The sequence below is a fragment of the Bombina bombina genome, chromosome 2 (assembly GCF_027579735.1).
Source record: "Bombina bombina isolate aBomBom1 chromosome 2, aBomBom1.pri, whole genome shotgun sequence".
NCBI lineage: Eukaryota > Metazoa > Chordata > Amphibia > Anura > Bombinatoridae > Bombina > Bombina bombina.
This window is the reverse complement of record NC_069500.1, coordinates 529496828-529517548: the sequence shown is the minus strand read 5'-3', so window position 1 is coordinate 529517548 and position 20721 is coordinate 529496828. Positions and strand designations below refer to the sequence as shown.

The following is a 20721-nucleotide window of genomic DNA, read 5'->3' as shown; positions in this document are numbered from 1 at the left end:
TAATATGAGAGTACACGAGGCTCATCCTTTCAGCTGTCCCAGGACAGACACACTAAAATGCTGCTTAGAAATCCTTTACAATGGGAGGTGGCTACTGAGGAACTTTTGAGGTAAAATATCTTTCTTTTTTACATAGAGATGTTCAGGAGATATTTTCTAGTGAGCTTTTTACAGCTATGCTGCATCACTTTCAAGTGTTTAAAAATTTGGGTATTATGGCCCTTTAATCGAAATATCTCCTAATCAAGGAGACCCTATCAATTTGGGATAAAACAATCACGTCGAAAGCACAAATCTCCAGTATCCCATACCCCCTAATACCTATACTAAACAACATCCTTCTCCCCTTTGGATCATCAACAACTCCAACAGAACTTAATGGCTCACTCACCAAAATACCAATCCACCTTATTTTGTTTGAATGGGAAGGGAAAGTCTGCCTTGAGGGAATTTAAGTCCTTTAAACCCTTATCAATCACCGGTTATCAAATTTTCAAGTAAGGAACTTCGTTATAACACATCCAGATAAAAAGCACATTGGTAGACTTTTAATGTCCTTCAAGAATCTAAGCCTTAATAATTCTCCAACCTGTGGAATGCTAGCCATCTGCTATAAATTATTAACGTTTACAAAGGATTTTAGAAATACCATGCTAAGTAACTAAATGGGAAGACAATTTGGACACATCTATCCCGGGCAAGACTTGGAATAAGATATTCCTTGCTATGCATAAATCCTCAATTTCCGCAACAGTGGTAGAAACCAATGTCAAACTTAACACAAGGTTGTACCTTGCTCCACGGAGATAGTGTCATATCTATCCGACATGCTCAGACAGGTGTTGGAGAGGAAGTTTCCCTCCTACATAGCTGGTGGGAATGTAAAATCATTAAAAAAAAAAAAAAAATTGGTCCTCATTGACAGACACTATGAAAATGGTACTCACATACCCACTCTAATGTGATATTATAACAATCCTCATGCATGGTCATATCCGGATGTCTTGCAGATTTAAATTAACACTCTTTAAACTAAATGTCAAACTGCGCTAAGCGTTTAATACTTAGGTATTGGAAGAGAACAGAAGTAATCTCAGAGTGGGCGAATGTGGTTTCTTATACTCTTAGCTTAAAAAGGGTCCATCGCAATTTAGAGGAAAAACAAGATTTCTTTTTAGATATGGAGTTTTAAAGGGACAGTCTACTTGAAAAATGTTATTGTTCAAAAAGATAATCTTTATTAACCATTTCCCAGTTTTGCATAAAAAACACTGTTATATTAATATTTGTACCTCTGTGATCACCTTGTATCTAAGCCATTTGCAGACTGCCCCCTTATCTCAGTTCTTTTGACAGACATGCATTTTATCCAATCACTGCTGACTCATAAATAACTCCACAGGAGTGAGCACAATGTTTATCTATGACAAACGTGAACTAGCACTGTCTAACTGTGAAAAACCATCAAAATGCACTGAGATAAGAGGCGGTCCAACAGTTTAGAAATCTGTTAAAAGAAAAATCTAGGTAGGCTCATTGACTAAGAATATCAAGGAAACAAAGCAAATTGGATGTTAAAAGTAAATTTCAAAGTTGTTTAAAATTGCATGACCTATCTGAATCATGAGAGTTTATTTTTGACTAGACTGTCCCTTTTAAGATACGTGTTGCATGTTTTTCAAATTTAATGCTATTCCACACCAATAAAAACCTAGTTATTCATCCTTTTTTGTAATAGCATTTCTTGACTGTTTGCACAACTTTTTTTTCCCCATACTAATCTATCAAATGTTGGTCTATGTCTAATTTGATAGACTTGTATCCTATCCAATCTCAGACAGTGCCCCCTTCTCCTCTTATACTTTGTATTAAGTCAAACAATATTGTCCTTTATTTGATTAAAATATATACTTATCTAGACTCACTGACACCAAAATTGCATGCGCTAACAAATTATAGAGTGTAAGGTTACTTTAAAGAAGGAACTTTCCATATCTTCTGTCACAGCATCGTACAAATTGTTATTCCGCATGTCAAAGTGATTTTAGCTAGAAGTGATTACATCTCAAAATCACCATTGTAGTCTAGAATCAGGAAACATGGTAGAATCAGTTCTGCTATTTGTACTTCTTGCATGAGCTAACTAGCAGTCAGCCCTTTAGTTAAAGCTGTGACCTACTTTTGCATTTGTCAGATTTTTCATAGAATATACTTTTTTTAGTAGACCACTGGACAATAAACATCTAGTAATTACAGGAATTTTCTACAGACATGAAATATACTAGATAATTATTAATATTTGTTTGTTGCAATTGTTTTAAAAGGGTCAAACTCCACACACACACACACACACACACACAAACGTCCTTAAATTTTCAGCGCCAATCCAGACTTGTTACTGGAAAAGACAAGGCTGCCAGTATTGTTAGAAAATTTTGCATTGTTTTGCCGTACTTTATCTCTGCTAAGGACAATTAAGGACAGATATGTAGCATGGTTAGGCTTGTGAAGTCTGCATTGTGCACTTCTAATTCTCAAAACTGGAACATCTATTTTAATATACTCTGTGTAAACTATAAACTTTTCTTACCAAACTAGAGGAATTAAATAGATTGATGATGTTGGCAGGTTAGTGAAGTTAAAGGGACAGTCAACACAAAAATAGTTTTAAACTTAGATCTATAAAGTTACAAATATATCCCAGTTTTTACAGATATTCCGTTTGCAAGTAAATTAACTTACTTTTGCCTCCGCTGCCGTTTGAAAATGTCCGTCATCCGTGACATCATTAGCTTCTTGTGTTCCCTGTTTTTCTAACTTACTCGTAACCGTCTTTCCTTATTATACTGTTGGGCAACTGTTTCACACAGGAACAAAAACGCTGGCTCATTATCTGAGCGGATCATATTTGCAGCGTACCTGTATCCCGTGCTCCCCTCTGGCAGCAGTTCCCAGTAGTTAAAACAATGCAAATAGCCCAAGATACCAACACATTACCATTCTCAGCAAACGGTCTCTCACTAAATGGCCTAGGGTTCATACCATGGAGAGCACAGAAACTACCACTATACTCATACTACACAGCATACTATGGAACCATCAAAAGTGGTACCTTTCAAAAAGGTACAACAGCGACAGTAAACACCAAGCAAGTAGTGGCTACAGACTGGACATGCTTTATGTTCATGACAATAGAAAACACAATGCCTATACAAATGTTAAGAACAGGGGATGAATGGTACTCGGGTAAATAACAGAATTTATGCTTACCTGATAAATTACTTTCTCCAACGGTGTGTCCGGTCCACGGCGTCATCCTTACTTGTGGGATATTCTCTTCCCCAACAGGAAATGGCAAAGAGTCCCAGCAAAGCTGGTCACATGATCCCTCCTAGGCTCCGCCCACCCCAGTCATTCGACCGACGGACAGGAGGAAATATATATAGGAGAAACCATATGATACCGTGGTGACTGTAGTTAGAGAAAATAATTCATCAGACCTGATTAAAAAACCAGGGCGGGCCGTGGACCGGACACACCGTTGGAGAAAGTAATTTATCAGGTAAGCATAAATTCTGTTTTCTCCAACATTGGTGTGTCCGGTCCACGGCGTCATCCTTACTTGTGGGAACCAATACCAAAGCTTTAGGACACGGATGAAGGGAGGGAGCAAATCAGGTTACCTAAACGGAAGGCACCACGGCTTGCAAAACCTTTCTCCCAAAAATAGCCTCCGAAGAAGCAAAAGTATCAAATTTGTAAAATTTGACAAAAGTGTGCAGTGAAGACCAAGTCGCTGCCTTACATATCTGGTCAACAGAAGCCTCGTTCTTGAAGGCCCATGTGGAAGCCACAGCCCTAGTGGAGTGAGCTGTGATTCTTTCAGGAGGCTGCCGTCCGGCAGTCTCATAAGCCAATCGGATAATGCTTTTAAGCCAAAAGGAAAGAGAGGTAGAAGTCGCTTTTTGACCTCTCCTTTTACCAGAATAAACAACAAACAGGGAAGATGTTTGTCTGAAATCTTTAGTAGCCTCTAAATAGAATTTTAGAGCACGGACTACGTCCAAATTGTGTAACAAACGTTCCTTCTTTGAAACTGGATTCGGACACAAAGAAGGCACAACTATCTCCTGGTTAATATTTTTGTTAGAAACAACTTTAGGAAGAAAACCAGGCTTAGTACGCAAAACCACCTTATCTGCATGGAACACCAGATAGGGCGGAGAACACTGCAGGGCAGATAACTCTGAAACTCTTCTAGCAGAAGAAATTGCAACTAAAAACAAAACTTTCCAAGATAGTAACTTAATATCTATGGAATGTAAAGGTTCAAACGGAACCCCTTGAAGAACTGAAAGAACTAGATTTAGACTCCAGGGAGGAGTCAAAGGTCTGTAAACAGGCTTGATCCTAACCAGAGCCTGAACAAATGCTTGAACATCTGGCACGGCTGCCAGTCTTTTGTTAAGTAAAACAGATAAAGCAGAGATCTGTCCCTTTAGAGAACTTGCAGATAATCCTTTCTCCAAACCTTCTTGTAGAAAGGATAGAATCTAAGGAATTTTTATCTTGTTCCATGGGAATCCTTTGGATTCACACCAACAGATATATTTTTTCCATATTTTATGGTAAATTTTTCTAGTTACAGGCTTTCTAGCCTGAATCAGAGTATCTATTACAGAATCTGAAAACCCACGCTTTGGTAAAATCAAGCGTTCAATCTCCAAGCCGTCAGTTGGAGGGAAACCAGATTCGGATGTTCGAATGGACCCTGAACAAGAAGGTCCTGTCTCAAAGGTAGCTTCCATGGTGGAGCCGATGACATATTCACCAGGTCTGCATACCAAGTCCTGCGTGGCCACGCAGGAGCTATCAAGATCACAGAGGGCCTCTCCTGATTGATCCTGGCTACCAGCCTGGGAATGAGAGGAAACGGTGGGAATACATAAGCTAGGTTGAAGGTCCAAGGTGCTACTAGTGCATCTACTAGAGTCGCCTTGGGATCCCTGGATCTGGACTCGTAGCAAGGAACCTTGAAGTTCTGACGAGACGCCATCAGATCCATGTCTGGAATGCCCCATAATTGAGTTATTTGGGCAAAGATTTCCGGATGGAGTTCCCACTCCCCCGGATGGAATGTCTGACGACTCAGAAAATCCGCTTCCCAATTTTCCACTCCTGGGATGTGGATCGCAGACAAGTGGCAGGAGTGATCCTCCGCCCATTGAATTATCTTGGTCACTTCTTTCATCGCCAGGGAACTCCTTGTTCCCCCCTGATGATTGATATATGCAACGGTCGTCATGTTGTCTGATTGAAACCTTATGAATTTGGCCTTTGCTAGTTGAGGCCAAGCTCTGAGAGCATTGAATATCGCTCTCAGCTCCAGAATGTTTATCGGGAGAAGAGACTCTTCCCGAGACCATAGACCCTGAGCTTTCAGGGATTCCCAGACCGCACCCCAGCCCACTAGACTGGCGTCGGTCGTGACAATGACCCACTCTGGTCTGCGGAAGCTCATTCCCTGTGACAGATTGTCCAGGGTCAGCCACCAACGGAGTGAATCTCTGGTCTTTTGATCTACTTGAATCATCGGAGACAAGTCTGTATAATCCCCATTCCACTGTCTGAGCATGCACAGTTGTAATGGTCTTAGATGAATTTGTGCAAAAGGAACTATGTCCATTGTTGCAACCATCAATCCTATTACTTCCATGCACTGCGCTATGGAAGGACGAGGAACAGAATGAAGTACTTGACAAGAGCTTAGAAGTTTTGATTTTCTGACCTCTGTCAGAAAAATCCTCATTTCTAAGGAATCTATTATTGTTCCCAAGAAGGGAACTCTTGTTGACGGGGACAGAGAACTTTTTTCTTTGTTCACCTTCCATCCGTGAGATCTGAGAAAGGCTAGGACGATGTCCGTATGAGCCTTTGCTTTTGACAGGGACGACGCTTGAATTAGGATGTCGTCCAAGTAAGGTACTACTGCAATGCCCCTTGGTCTTAGAACCGCTAGAAGGGACCCTAGTACCTTTGTGAAAATCCTTGGAGCAGTGGCTAATCCGAATGGAAGTGCCACAAACTGGTAATGCTTGTCCAGAAAAGCGAACCTTAGGAACTGATGATGTTCCTTGTGGATAGGAATATGTAGGTACGCATCCTTTAAATCCACGGTAGTCATAAATTGACTTTCCTGGATGGTGGGTAGGATCGTTCGAATAGTTTCCATTTTGAACGATGGTACCCTGAGAAATTTGTTTAGGATCTTCAGATCCAAAATTGGTCTGAATGTTCCCTCTTTTTTGGGAACTATGAACAGATTGGAATAAAATCCCATTCCTTGTCCTCTTATTGGAACTGGATGTATCACTCCCATCTTTAACAGGTCTTCTACACAATGTAAGAATGCCTGTCTCTTTATTTGGTTTGAGGATAAGTGAGACCTGTGGAACCTTCCCCTTGGGGGTAGTTCCTTGAATTCCAGGAGATAACCTTGAGAAACTATTTCTAGCGCCCAAGGATCTTGAACATCTCTTGCCCAAGCCTGAGCAAAGAGAGAGAGTCTGCCCCCAACTAGATCCGGTCCCGGATCGGGGGCTATCCCTTCATGCTGTTTTGGTAGCAGTGGTAGGCTTCTTGGCCTGCTTACCCTTGTTCCAGCCTTGCATTGGTTTCCAGGCTGGTTTGGGTTGTGAGGCATTACCCTCTTGCTTAGAGGATGCAGAATTAGAGGCTGGTCCGTTTCTGCGAAAGGGACGAAAATTAGGCTTATTTTTAGCCTTAAAAGACCTATCCTGTGGGAGGGCGTGGCCCTTTCCCCCAGTGATGTCTGAAATAATCTCTTTCAAATCTGGTCCAAATAATGTTTTACCTTTGAAAGGAATGTTAAGCAATTTTGTCTTGGAAGACACATCCGCTGACCAAGACTTTAGCCAAAGCGCTCTGCGCGCCACGATAGCAAACCCTGAATTTTTCGCCGCTAATCTATCTAATTGCAAAGCGGCATCTAAAACAAAAGAGTTAGCCAATTTAAGTGCTTGAACTCTGTCCATAACCTCCTCATACGAAGATTCTCTACTGAGCGACTTTTCTAGTTCCTCGAACCAGAAACACGCTGCCGTAGTGACAGGAACAATGCAAGAAATTGGTTGTAGAAGGTAACCTTGCTGTACAAAAATCTTTTTAAGCAAACCCTCTAATTTTTTATCCATAGGATCTTTGAAAGCACAACTATCTTCGATAGGAATAGTAGTGCGTTTGTTTAGAGTAGAAACCGCCCCCTCGACCTTGGGGACTGTCTGCCATAAGTCCTTTCTAGGGTCGACTATAGGAAATAATTTCTTAAATATAGGGGGGGGGGAACAAAAGGTATGCCGGGCTTTTCCCACTCTTTATTTACTATGTCCGCCACCCGCTTGGGTATAGGAAAAGCGTCGGGGGGCACCGGAACCTCTAGGAACTTGTCCATCTTACATAATTTCTCTGCAATGACCAAATTTTCACAATCATCCAGAGTAGATAACACCTCCTTAAGCAGTGCGCGGAGATGTTCTAATTTAAATGTCACAACATCAGGTTCAGCTTGATGAGAAATTTTTCCTGAATCTGAGATTTCTCCATCAGACAAAACCTCCCTCATGGCCCCTTGACATTGGTGTGAGGGTATGTCAGAACAGTTATCATCAGCGCCCTCTTGCTCTTCAGTGTTTAAAACAGAGCAATCGCGCTTTCTCTGATAAGTAGGCATTTTGGATAAAAGATTTGCTATGGAGTTATCCATTACAGCCGTTAATTGTTGCATGGTAATAAGTATTGGCGCACTAGATGTACTAGGGGCCTCCTGTGTGGGCAAAACAGGTGTAGACACAGTAGGGGATGATGTAGTATCATGTTTACTCCCCTCATTTGAGGAATCATCTTGGGCAATATCATTATCTGTGGCATTACTGTCCTTACTTTGTTTGGACACTATGGCACAATTATCACATAAATTTAAATGGGGAGACACATTGGCTTTCATACATATAGAACATAGCTTATCTGATGGTACAGACATGTTAAACAGGCTTAAACTTGTCAACAAAGCACAAAAACAGAATTTATGTTTACCTGATAAATTACTTTCTCCAACGGTGTGTCCGGTCCACGGCGTCATCCTTACTTGTGGGACATTCTCTTCCCCAACAGGAAATGGCAAAGAGCCCAGCAAAGCTGGTCACATGATCCCTCCCAGGCTCCGCCTACCCCAGTCATTCGACCGACGTTAAGGAGGAATATTTGCATAGGAGAAACCATATGATACCGTGGTGACTGTAGTTAAAGAAAATAAATTATCAGACCTGATTAAAAAACCAGGGCGGGCCGTGGACCGGACACACCGTTGGAGAAAGTAATTTATCAGGTAAACATAAATTCTGTTTTCTCCAACATAGGTGTGTCCGGTCCACGGCGTCATCCTTACTTGTGGGAACCAATACCAAAGCTTTAGGACACGGATGAAGGGAGGGAGCAAATCAGGTCACCTAAATGGAAGGCACCACGGCTTGCAAAACCTTTCTCCCAAAAATAGCCTCAGAAGAAGCAAAAGTATCAAACTTGTAAAATTTGGTAAAAGTGTGCAGTGAAGACCAAGTCGCTGCCCTACATATCTGATCAACAGAAGCCTCGTTCTTGAAGGCCCATGTGGAAGCCACAGCCTTAGTGGAAGGAGCTGTGATCCTTTCAGGAGGCTGCCGTCCGGCAGTCTCGTAAGCCAATCTGATGATGCTTTTAATCCAAAAAGAGAGAGAGGTAGAAGTTGCTTTTTGACCTCTCCTTTTACCAGAATAAACAACAAACAAGGAAGATGTTTGTCTAAAATCCTTTGTAGCATCTAAATAGAATTTTAGAGCGCGAACAACATCCAAATTGTGCAACATACGTTCCTTCTTCGAAACTGGTTTCGGACACAGAGAAGGCACGACTATCTCCTGGTTAATGTTTTTGTTAGAAACAACTTTTGGAAGAAAACCAGGTTTAGTACGTAAAACCACCTTATCTGCATGGAACACCAGATAAGGAGGAGAACACTGCAGAGCAGATAATTCTGAAACTCTTCTAGCAGAAGAAATTGCAACCAAAAACAAAACTTTCCAAGATAATAACTTAATATCAACGGAATGTAAGGGTTCAAACGGAACCCCCTGAAGAACTGAAAGAACTAAATTGAGACTCCAAGGAGGAGTCAAAGGTTTGTAAACAGGCTTGATTCTAACCAGAGCCTGAACAAAGGCTTGAACATCTGGCACAGCTGCCAGCTTTTTGTGAAGTAACACAGACAAGGCAGAAATCTGTCCCATCAAGGATAATCCGTTTTCCAATCCTTCTCGAAGGAAGGATAGAATCTTAGGAATCTTAACCTTGTCCCAAGGGAATCCTTTAGATTCACACCAACAGATATATTTTTTCCAAATTTTGTGGTAAATTTTTCTAGTTACAGGCTTTCTGGCCTGAACAAGAGTATCAATAACAGAATCTGAGAACCCTCGCTTTGAAAAGATCAAGCGTTCAATCTCCAAGCAGTCAGCTGGAGTGGGACCAGATTCGGATGTTCGAACGGACCTTGAACAAGAAGGTCTCGTCTCAAAGGTAGCTTCCATGGTGGAGCCGAAGACATATTCACCAGATCTGCATACCAAATCCTGCGTGGCCACGCAGGAGCTATCAAGATCACCGACGCCCTCTCCTGATTGATCCTGGCTACCAGCCTGGGGATGAGAGGGAACGGCGGGAATACATAAGCTAGTTTGAAGGTCCAAGGTGCTACTAGTGCATCTACTAGAGTCGCCTTGGGATCCCTGGATCTGGACCCGTAGCAAGGAACCTTGAAGTTCTGACGAGAGGCCATCAGATCCATGTCTGGAATGCCCCACAGTTGAGTGATTTGGGCAAAGATTTCCGGATGGAGTTCCCACTCCCCCGGATGCAATGTCTGACGACTCAGAAAATCCGCTTCCCAATTTTCCACTCCTGGGATGTGGATTGCAGACAGGTGGCAGGAGCGAGTCTCCGCCCATTGAATGATTTTGGTCACTTCTTCCATCGCCAGGGAACTCCTTGTTCCCCCCTGATGGTTGATGTACGCAACAGTCGTCATGTTGTCTGATTGAAACCGTATGAACTTGGCCCTCGCTAGCTGAGGCCAAGCCTTGAGAGCATTGAATATCGCTCTCAGTTCCAGAATATTTATCGGTAGAAGAGATTCTTCCCGAGACCAAAGACCCTGAGCTTTCAGGGATCCCCAGACCGCGCCCCAGCCCATCAGACTGGCGTTGGTCGTGACAATGACCCACTCTGGTCTGCGGGAGGTCACCCCTTGTGACAGGTTGTCCATGGACAGCCACCAACGGAGTGAGTCTCTGGTCGTCTGATTTACTTGTATCTTCGGAGACAAGTCTGTATAGTCCCCATTCCACTGACTGAGCATACACAGTTGTAATGGTCTCAGATGAATGCGCGCAAAAGGAACTATGTCCATTGCCGCTACCATCAAACCTATCACTTCCATGCACTGCGCTATGGAAGGAAGAGGAACGGAATGAAGTATCCGACAAGAGTTTAGAAGTTTTGTTTTTCTGGTCTCTGTCAGAAAAATCCTCATTTCTAAGGAGTCTATTATTGTTCCCAAGAAGGGAACTCTTGTCGACGGAGATAGAGAACTCTTTTCCACGTTCACTTTCCATTCGTGAGATCTGAGAAAGGCCAGGACTATGTCCGTGTGAGCCTTTGCTTGAGGAAGGGACGACGCTTGAATCAGAATGTCGTCCAAGTAAGGTACTACAGCAATGCCCCTTGGTCTTAGCACCGCCAGAAGGGACCCTAGTACCTTTGTGAAAATCCTTGGAGCAGTGGCTAATCCGAAAGGAAGCGCCACGAACTGGTAATGCTTGTCCAGGAATGCGAACCTTAGGAACCGATGATGTTCCTTGTGGACAGGAATATGTAGATACGCATCCTTTAAATCCACCGTGGTCAAGAATTGACCTTCCTGGATGGAAGGATTGTTCGAATGGTTTCCATTTTGGACGATGGAACCTTGAGAAACTTGTTTAGGATCTTGAGATCTAAGATTGGTCTGAACGTTCCCTCTTTTTTGGGAACTACGAACAGATTGGAGTAGAACCCCATCCCTCGTTCTTTTAATGGAACAGGATGAATCACTTCCAGAAGATAACCTTGGGAGACTATTTCTAGCGCCCAAGGATCCAGAACATCTCTTGCCCAAGCCTGAGTGAAGAGAGAGAGTCTGCCCCCCACCAAATCCGGTCCCGGATCGGGGGCCCGCATCTCATGCTGTCTTGGGAGCAGTGGCAGGGTTCTTGGCCTGCTTTCCTTTGTTCCAGCCTTGCATTGGTCTCCAGGCTGGATTGGCTTGAGAAGTATTACCCTCCTGCTTAGAGGACGTAGCACTTGGGGCTGGTCCGTTTCTGCGAAAGGGACGAAAATTAGGTTTATTTTTGGCCTTGAAAGACCTATCCTGAGGAAGGGCGTGGCCCTTGCCCCCAGTGATATCAGAGATAATCTCTTTCAAGTCAGGGCCAAACAGTGTTTTTCCCTTGAAAGGAATGTCGAGCAATTTGTTCTTGGAAGACGCATCCGCTGACCAAGATTTTAACCAAAGCGCTCTGCGCGCCACAATAGCAAACCCAGAATTTTTCGCCGCTAACCTAGCCAATTGCAAGGTGGCGTCTAGGGTGAAAGAATTAGCCAATTTAAGAGCACGAATTCTGTCCATAATCTCCTCATAAGAAGAAGAATTACTAATAATCGCCTTTTCTAGCTCATCGAACCAGAAACACGCGGCTGTAGTGACAGGGACAATGCATGCAATTGGTTGTAGAAGGTAACCTTGCTGAACAAACATCTTTTTTAGCAAACCTTCTAATTTTTTATCCATAGGATCTTGGAAAGCACAACTATCTTCTATGGGTATAGTGGTGCGCTTGTTTAGAGTAGAAACCGCCCCCTCGACCTTGGGGACTGTCTGCCATAAGTCCTTTCTGGGGTCGACTATAGGAAACAATTTTTTAAATATGGGGGGAGGTATGAAAGGTATACCGGGCCTGTCCCATTCTTTATTAACAATGTACGCCACCCGCTTGGGTATAGGAAAAGCTTCGGGGGGCCCCGGGGCCTCTAGGAACTTGTCCATTTTACATAGTGTTTCTGGAATGACCAGATAATCACAATCATCCAAATTGGATAACACCTCCTTAAGCAGAGCGCGGAGATGTTCCAACTTAAATTTAAAAGTAATCACATCAGGTTCAGCTTGTTGAGAAATTTTTCCTGAATCTGAAATTTCTCCCTCAGACAAAACCTCCCTGGCCCCCTCAGACTGGTGTAGGGGCCCTTCAGAAACAATATCATCAGCGTCCTCATGCTCTTCAGTATTTTCTAAAACAGAGCAGTCGCGCTTTCGCTGATAAGTGGGCATATTGGCTAAAATGTTTTTGATAGAATTATCCATTACAGCCGTTAATTGTTGCATAGTAAGGAGTATTGGCGCGCTAGATGTACTAGGGGCCTCCTGTATGGGCAAGACTGGTGTAGACGAAGGAGGGGATGATGCAGTACCATGCTTACTCCCCTCACTTGAGGAATCATCTTGGGCATCATTTTTACTAAATTTTTTATGACATAAATCACATCTATTTAAATGAGAAGGAACCTTGGCTTCCCCACAGTCAGAACACAATCTATCTGGTAGTTCAGACATGTTAAACAGGCATAAAAAACGTTTTAAAATAAAACCGTTACTGTCACTTTAAATTTTAAACTGAACACACTTTATTACTGCAATTGCGAAAAAGTATGAAGGAATTGTTCAAAATTCACCAAAATTTCACCACAGTGTCTTAAAGCCTTAAAAGTATTGCACACCAAATTTGGAAGTTTTAACCCTTAAAATAACGGAACCGGAGCCGTTTTTATATTTAACCCCTTTACAGTCCCTGGAATCTGCTTTGCTGAGACCCAACCAAGCCCAAAGGGGAATACGATACCAAATGATGCTTTCAGAAAGACTTTTCTATGTATCAGAGCTCCACACACATGCAGCTGCATGTCATGCTGTTCTCAAAAACAAGTGCGCCATACCGGCGCGAAAATGAGGCTCTGACTATGATTAGGGAAAGCCCCTATAGAATAAGGTGTCTAAAACAGTGCCTGCCGATATTATTTTACAAAAAATACCCAGATTAAATGATTCCTCAAGGCTAAATATGTGTAAATATGATCGATTTAGCCCAGAAAATGTCTACAGTCTTAATAAGCCCTTGTGAAGCCCTTATTTACTGACTGAATAAAAATGGCTTACCGGATCCCATAGGGAAAATGACAGCTTCCAGCATTACATCGTCTTGTTAGAATGTGTCATACCTCAAGCAGCAAAAGACTGCTCACTGTTCCCCCAACTGAAGGTAATTCCTCTCAACAGTCCTGTGTGGAACAGCCATGGATTTTAGTAACGGTTGCTAAAATCATTTTCCTCATACAAACAGAAATCTTCATCTCTTTTCTGTTTCAGAGTAAATAGTACATACCAGCACTATTTTAAAATAACAAACTCTTGATTGAATAATAAAAACTACAGTTAAACACTAAAAAACTCTAAGCCATCTCCGTGGAGATGTTGTCTGTACAACGGCAAAGAGAATGACTGGGGTAGGCGGAGCGTGGGAGGGATCATGTGACCAGCTTTGCTGGGCTCTTTGCCATTTCCTGTTGGGGAAGAGAATGTCCCACAAGTAAGGATGACGCCGTGGACCGGACACACCTATGTTGGAGAAAAACGTTTTAAAATAAAACAGTTACTGTCTCTTTAAATTTCAAACTGAAAACACTTTATTACTGAATATGTGAAAAAGTATGAAGGAATTGTTCAAAAATTACCAAAATTTTACCACAGTGTCTTAAAGCATTAAAAGTATTGCACACCAAATTTCAGAGCTTTAACCCTTAAAATACAGTCCCAGCTATATAACTAGAAAGGCCCCCAGACTAAAAAAGGTGTCCAACACAGTGCCTGCCGTTTTTTAAACGTTCCCCAAGATTATAATGCCAATTATTAGCTAGAATCTGCATAATATGCCCAAATAAAGCAATCGTTTTAGCCCATAAAAATGTCTACCAGTTTTTAAGCCCTTTATTCTTTTATGTTTGACTAAGAAAATGGCTTACCGGTCCCCATGAGGGGAAATGACAGCCTTCCAGCATTACATGGTCTTGTTAGAAATATGGCTAGTCATACCTTTAGCAGAAAAGTCTGCTAACTGTTTCCCCCAACTGAAGTTACTTCATCTCAACAGTCCTGTGTGGAAACAGCAATCGATTTTAGTTACTGTCTGCTAAAATCATCTTCCTCTTACAAACAGAAATCTTCATCCTTTTCTGTTTCAGAGTAAATAGTACATACCAGCACTATTTTAAAATAACAAACACTTGATAGAAGAATAAAAACTACATTTAAACACCAAAAAACTCTTAACCATCTCCGTGGAGATGTTGCCTGTGCAACGGCAAAGAGAATGACTGGGGTGGGCGGAGCCTAGGAGGGATCATGTGACCAGCTTTGCTGGGACTCTTTGCCATTTCCTGTTGGGGAAGAGAATATCCCACAAGTAAGGATGACGCCGGGGACCGGACACACCAATGTTGGAGAAATTATTATTATTATTGGTTATTTGTAGAGCGCCAACAGATTCTGCAGCGCTAATACAAAATGTAGTTGCAAACCAGTAAATCTAATAAGATCATGGCAAACACAAAGACATATAGGAGCACCACCAAGAATAAAACAAACTATATCATTGGGTACTGCTGCTGAAATAGACACAGGGGCAAACATAGGGACAGTTGGTGGAAGCACCACCAAGCAACTAACTGAAGCAAATAGATACAGACCATACAACATTGACATGAAGTATCCTGATGGCATATTTCTAGCAACATTAGGGGCCTATACAATTATGGACCTACTGGAGAATCAAGCATAAGAACAGGCACCAATCAAGCATAAGAACAGGCTTGTATGGGAGGGTTGCAAGAAAAAAGCCACTCCTCAAGAAAGGCCATATGCAGTCACGACTCAGCTTTGCCATAATACACCTAGGAGATTCTGAGGCCACATGGAAAAAGGTGTTATGGTCAGATGAGACTTAAATCAAAACGATATGTCTGGAGGAAATCCAATACAGCTCACCATCCAAATAACACCATACCTACAGTAAAGCATTGAGGTGGTAATATCCTGTTATGGGGGTGTTCCTCTGCAGTAGGCACTGGAGCACATTTTCAGGATAGGAATAATGGATGGGGAAAAATACTGTCAAATTCTTGAGGAAAATCTGCTGCCCTCTGCGAGGAAGTTGTCAATGGGAAGAAGGTTTACCTTCCAACATGACAATGACCCAAAGCACACAGCAAAAATAACCACACAGTGGTTGAAGGAGAAAAAGGTGAATGTCCTTGCATGGCCTAGACAGAGCCCAGACTTAAACCCCATTGAATATCTGTGGCATGACTTGAAGACTGCAGTCCACAAATGGTCACCATCAAATATAACGGAACTGGAACAGTTCTGCAAAGAAGAGTGGGCAAATATTGCAAAGTCTAGATGTGCAAAGTTAGTAGAGACATATCCCAACAGACTAAAGGCTGTGATTAAAGCAAAAGGTGGTTCAACAAAATACTGACACAAGGGGGTGATCCTTTTTACAAGTCAGTGATTCTGTTTTTGAATTGTCTTTATTTTTGCCTGACATGTTGGCGTTATATCTTTCACTTAGATGTTATAAGTTGCACCGAGTAATTACAACTGGATAAACAACAAAATGTGTCCGTCTTCATTTGAGGCTGCAAAGCAACAAAATGTGATTATTTTCAAAGGGGGGGGGGGGGGTATATATCTGATCATAAGCCTACATTATTTGGGAATCAGTTAGGATCAGCATCCGGTCCGGATTTTCAGTTTATTTGGGTTGTCTATTCTATGGTAGTGCACCAGGCAACACACACACACACGCACACACATATATACACACATACACAGTTGTGCTCGTAACTGTACCCTGGCAGAGTTTATGATTTCTTGGCCATTTTTCAGAGAATATGAATGATAAAACAAAAACTTTACTTTCACTCATGGTTAGTCTTTGGCTGAAGCCATTTATTATCAATCAACTGCGTTTACGCTTTTTAAATCATAATGACAACAAGTGTCAACTTGTGTGCGTGTTATCAGGCTAAAATCACCAGGGTATGTAAACTTTTGATCAGGGTCATTTGGGTAGTTTTTGTTGTCACGATTTAAAAAGAGTAAACACAGTTTTTCTGTTGAAGGGGTTGGGCATGTTGTAATAGAGCGTATCAACACTCTTGGTGAGAACTGCGCTATTACAGGGCCAAAAACACTTAAGGGTGCACAATGTACAGGGTATGTCTGTGTCATTAAGGAGTCAATGTCATTTCAAGTCAAGAAAAGTAAGCAGGCTCAGAATTATAGAAAACCCAGAAGAGCGATATACAATGTACCCTGGCAGGCTGACATAAAGATTGTTCCGTCAGGGGAGTACACGCCACAAAAAGCCTTCTGGGAGTACGAGTCTGTGGCACACACATGGTTTGGTAGGAAGCTACAAGGAAAGAGAAACACATTACGTTTAATTAAGATATATCAAGCACAATTACAGAACCTTTTCCACACTTACTTAGATGTTACCCGGGATCGTTCACCAGGGGAAAATCTACATCTTCCTCTCTCCCTCTTTAAGAAAAGAAAAAAAAAAAATCCAATAAACAATAAAAAAACAAAACTAGGAGATATAACTAGAGACAATAAAATGGACGTTACATAATGAATGTTTAATAGTTTTACATGTACAGTAGCATGGCATCTATGAGGTGCATCGATCACTCATTCAGTACCACATGTATAATGAGTGTGTATATTATGTGAAGTGCATATGACCTGTCAACTACAGTTTCAGATGTAATGTACATCAGTAGCAGACATAATCAGCAGAGGGCCCTGGTGCAAAACGTGTTTTGTCCCCCCAAAGTAGCAGTAATAAGCAATAGGAATAATAATAATAATGTGTGTGTGTGTATGTATATATATATATATATATATTATATATACTAATAGTGAACATGCTGTACTGTATAATAATGTGGGTATCTATACACAGATATTGACCACACATGCCTCTGTATACTGGCTACTATGCCCCCCAGCATTTGCACCAATGGTAGTTTTGGCCCTGATATATGTATGTTAGGATGTCACACCTCTAGAAGCAAGCGCGTTATGCTCTGCTCATTCTGTGTTCCAAGTCTCCCTGATGCTAGCAGAACCTGAGTTCTGATCTGGTTCTGATCTAGAACAGCAGTGTCTGGTGTTGGATCAACTGTAAGAGAAAAAAAAAAAATATAAAGCTGTCAGATATAATCTTTCCATATTATAGATAAAAGACAAAACAACCCACTCAAGACAACTTATGTCTAACTAAAATGACCCAGGAATTTCATACCCACCTACCAAAAATAAAAATAAATACAGGAACAGTGCACCCTTTATGAAAGGTCTTCCTAGAAAACTCAGTGAAAAGCCCCAAGACATAATATAAAATGTGTATCACAGATGTTATCTTAAAAACAAACAAACAAACCATAGTGAGCATCCACTAATAAGGTACAGTTATATAAGGGCTCAGTGTGTGGAAGAAAAACATTTTCTATAATTATCTAGAAAGACTGTTTAGTGCGTAGGTACCATATGAATGGTAAACACTTTACCTACTATCTGCTTGAGGGTACATTTTTATAATATCTGGGAAAGTAAATCCAAGTAAATAAGGGTACAATAAACTACATGCACTTGCTTGGGGGGGTGGACCTGTAAACAGTGTGAATGAAGATATTACTCACCAGGGGGGCTGTAGCGGTCCCCCAGACAGCCCTCCCAAGCACTGTCGTTGTCATCGTCAGAATCGGACAGAGACTGGACCAGGTGTAAACTGGCAGGGCTCCCACCCTGTACAAGGCGCACTTGCCCTCTGATGGGACAGAGAGGGCACTAGGTATCAGTATAAAACCCATACACACAGCTTGGAAAAGGGTTACTGTATTTGTTGGGTGTGATTGCAAAAAGGGAAGCAGTAGGAGATAGATTTAGAAGTGTAAATTAATGGGCGCAATATTTCTGACATATGGGGTCATACTGGATATATCAGTTCACTGATAGGGAAATCCATAAGTGAATAGAAATCACTAGTCATTTTTTTTCCTTTTGTAAAGAAATGCTAAAGCGTTTAGTTAAAAAGTAACATACATTGTTGATTCAAGAAGAAAGGTCTAAAAGTAATTTAATGTTTGTTAGATCTGTGGGGACCATTTAACAAAAGCAAATATATTTTATTCTGAAAAATATAAGATATTATTAATACATGCAAGGAATCAGGGAAAAAATGAAGGTGCTTCTTCTCTATCTGAATACAGACATTGAGAAAAATAAACACACTTTTTTTTAGAACAGATGTATACTTCTAAAATCATGCAATTTCAAAAACTACAGGTAAAACTAATGATTGACACAACCATGCATTGGATTTCTAGAATGGTAAGGAATAAGCATTTTTCAATTTAGTCGAGTTCTGTTTGATGCATTGCAGTGAAACAAAATAGAAATCGCCAGCCTTATGTTCTAGGCTTCAGTCTGCTATGTTACTAGTGACATTGCCTCAGCCCACTTGACACTGTTTCAGTGAGTAATACTAGAAACGACTCACGATCTTTCATTGTGACATGTTGTAGTGACTTAGACTGGTGAAGGACAGCTCTGACTTGCATCATAAGGAGCTTCTGAGTTATACTTTAATGCTGCACACAAGCCAGAATGCAACTGGAGAGTTGTTAGATACTACTGACTGATCATTAGAATATGCCTGAAAATACAGCTCACATACAGAATTTTTGAAACAAAAATATTTGATTTTCAAAATGCCTATAGCTGGTAAGCTTTGCAAAATGTGACAAGGTGTTTTGAGTGGACATCATTGAAGATAAGCTGTAAACTGGAATAGAAGTTGAGAAAAAGGCTATCCTTTATAGAAGTACAGTCCAAATCAGCAACTGTGACAGGTCAGGGAAGTGGTTACCTGCGCAGAAGATACGCCAGTACCTGCGCCAGGTCAACGTTCTCCTCCTCATCATCGTCCTGTGGTCCTTGAGACCCTAAACTGCTTCTGGAACCTTCAGGAGAATCTCCAGGAGCTCCCCCACCTCCTGCACTGCTGCTACTACGCGTTCCCATGCTCCATCACTCTGCACAGTAGAAATTTTTTTTATAGACATTATGTAAAAGTTATTTATATAAAACTGAATTTGGCAGTAATTATTACTATTTAAAGAGACATGACCTTCCACACATTAACAATTGTTCCTTACATATTTTTCCTATGATAAAGGTTTTATTAAAGTACAAGTTATTTTCCTGATAAACCTTAAAAATGGCAATATATATTGAGGCTTATTTTTTTTTTTTACTGTATTATCCCACTAGGGCGTGCTGCATCATGCTTAAATGCTACTATTATTATTATTGAAGATGTAAACTAAAAATTAGCTGCTATTCAAAAAGTAGCATTCACAGTTTTTTTGTGCAGCAGCTTCTTTTATAGGGACCAGAACATACTTGGGCTGCTGACATAAGAGATGAATAAAAACAGCACTGGCCAAAGTACTATAGCACTGGTGCCTGTGTTATATCCCCTACAATTAGGAACCTATTCTTCTGTCAATAAATATAACCATGACTTCCTAGACCCCCAACTGCAAGTCAACTGCAGACCCATTGATGGCAACTATGCCTAACTGCAAGGCCCTATGACAGACCCTGTGTTTCAGCCAGAAACAAATTAACTCATTAGCTCCCAACTGCAATTAACCCTAACACAGCCCCTTAGCACAAAACCACAATTAACCAAAACTGTGACTACCTACAGCATAATTAACCCTTAATGGACCCCTCTAAAAATCCCCTCCTTTAAAAGTTATCCTCCTTTCTAAAGAAATACCCCCTATCTTAAGCACCCTAAATCACAACCGCTCCCAAGTATTAACTCCCCCAAAGCAAAGGATATCACTTTAAAAAATGAAATACAAAATCTTTAAATACTAAAATTACACTATAATAAAAAATAAAGTTTGTAGATGTGCGCAATCTTTCATGAGCAACAGGGTTTTCAGATAATTCCCCAATGCAGTTAGACTCCTCTTCAGTGTCCTCTAGGATAATAGGTGGACTAAGCTTTAACATTACGCCCGCATATGGCCAGACTCCTTTTACATAAGAGGACCCTGAGGAGGAGCCAGACTGCCCTGAGGGAGGGGTTATTTAGCAAAGACTGAGTTACTGCCAGAGATAGAGATTATTTTTTTTAACTTATTACAGGGGAATTTTAATAATAATAATAATAATAATAATAATAATAATAATAATAATAAAGAAGGGGGCAGAGCCAACTTGCATGGCGAGTAGAGGTGTTTAATGTCGGCTCTGCTCAGTGGAATCCTAATATTATATAAATAGTGTTCATCTACTGAAGCAATTTGAATGCTTGTTATATAAACAGGCTCCGGAATATAGCAGAAGCCAGTGATGTACACAGATTTACAATC

At 41.2% G+C, this 20721-nt stretch overlaps 1 protein-coding gene across 6 annotated transcripts in view; it reads right to left on the bottom strand.

The window, feature by feature from the left end:
* Positions 1-20721, bottom strand: part of DCAF11 (DDB1 and CUL4 associated factor 11) — a 148948-nt gene that overhangs the window by 101901 nt on the left and 26326 nt on the right. For 3 of the 6 annotated variants that reach the window (XM_053702346.1, XM_053702347.1, XM_053702345.1), the window contains exons 2-6: positions 19200-19365; positions 17971-18098; positions 17332-17450; positions 16752-16807; positions 16576-16676 (exon numbers count right to left, since the gene is read on the bottom strand). In XM_053702346.1, coding sequence (XP_053558321.1) covers positions 16576-16676; positions 16752-16807; positions 17332-17450; positions 17971-18098; positions 19200-19354 — 559 coding nt within the window. In that variant the 5' untranslated portion in view covers positions 19355-19365. The remainder of the gene's footprint in view (positions 1-16575; positions 16677-16751; positions 16808-17331; positions 17451-17970; positions 18099-19199; positions 19366-20721) is intronic. The other 3 variants (XM_053702348.1, XM_053702349.1, XM_053702350.1) reach the window with 1 other exon arrangement.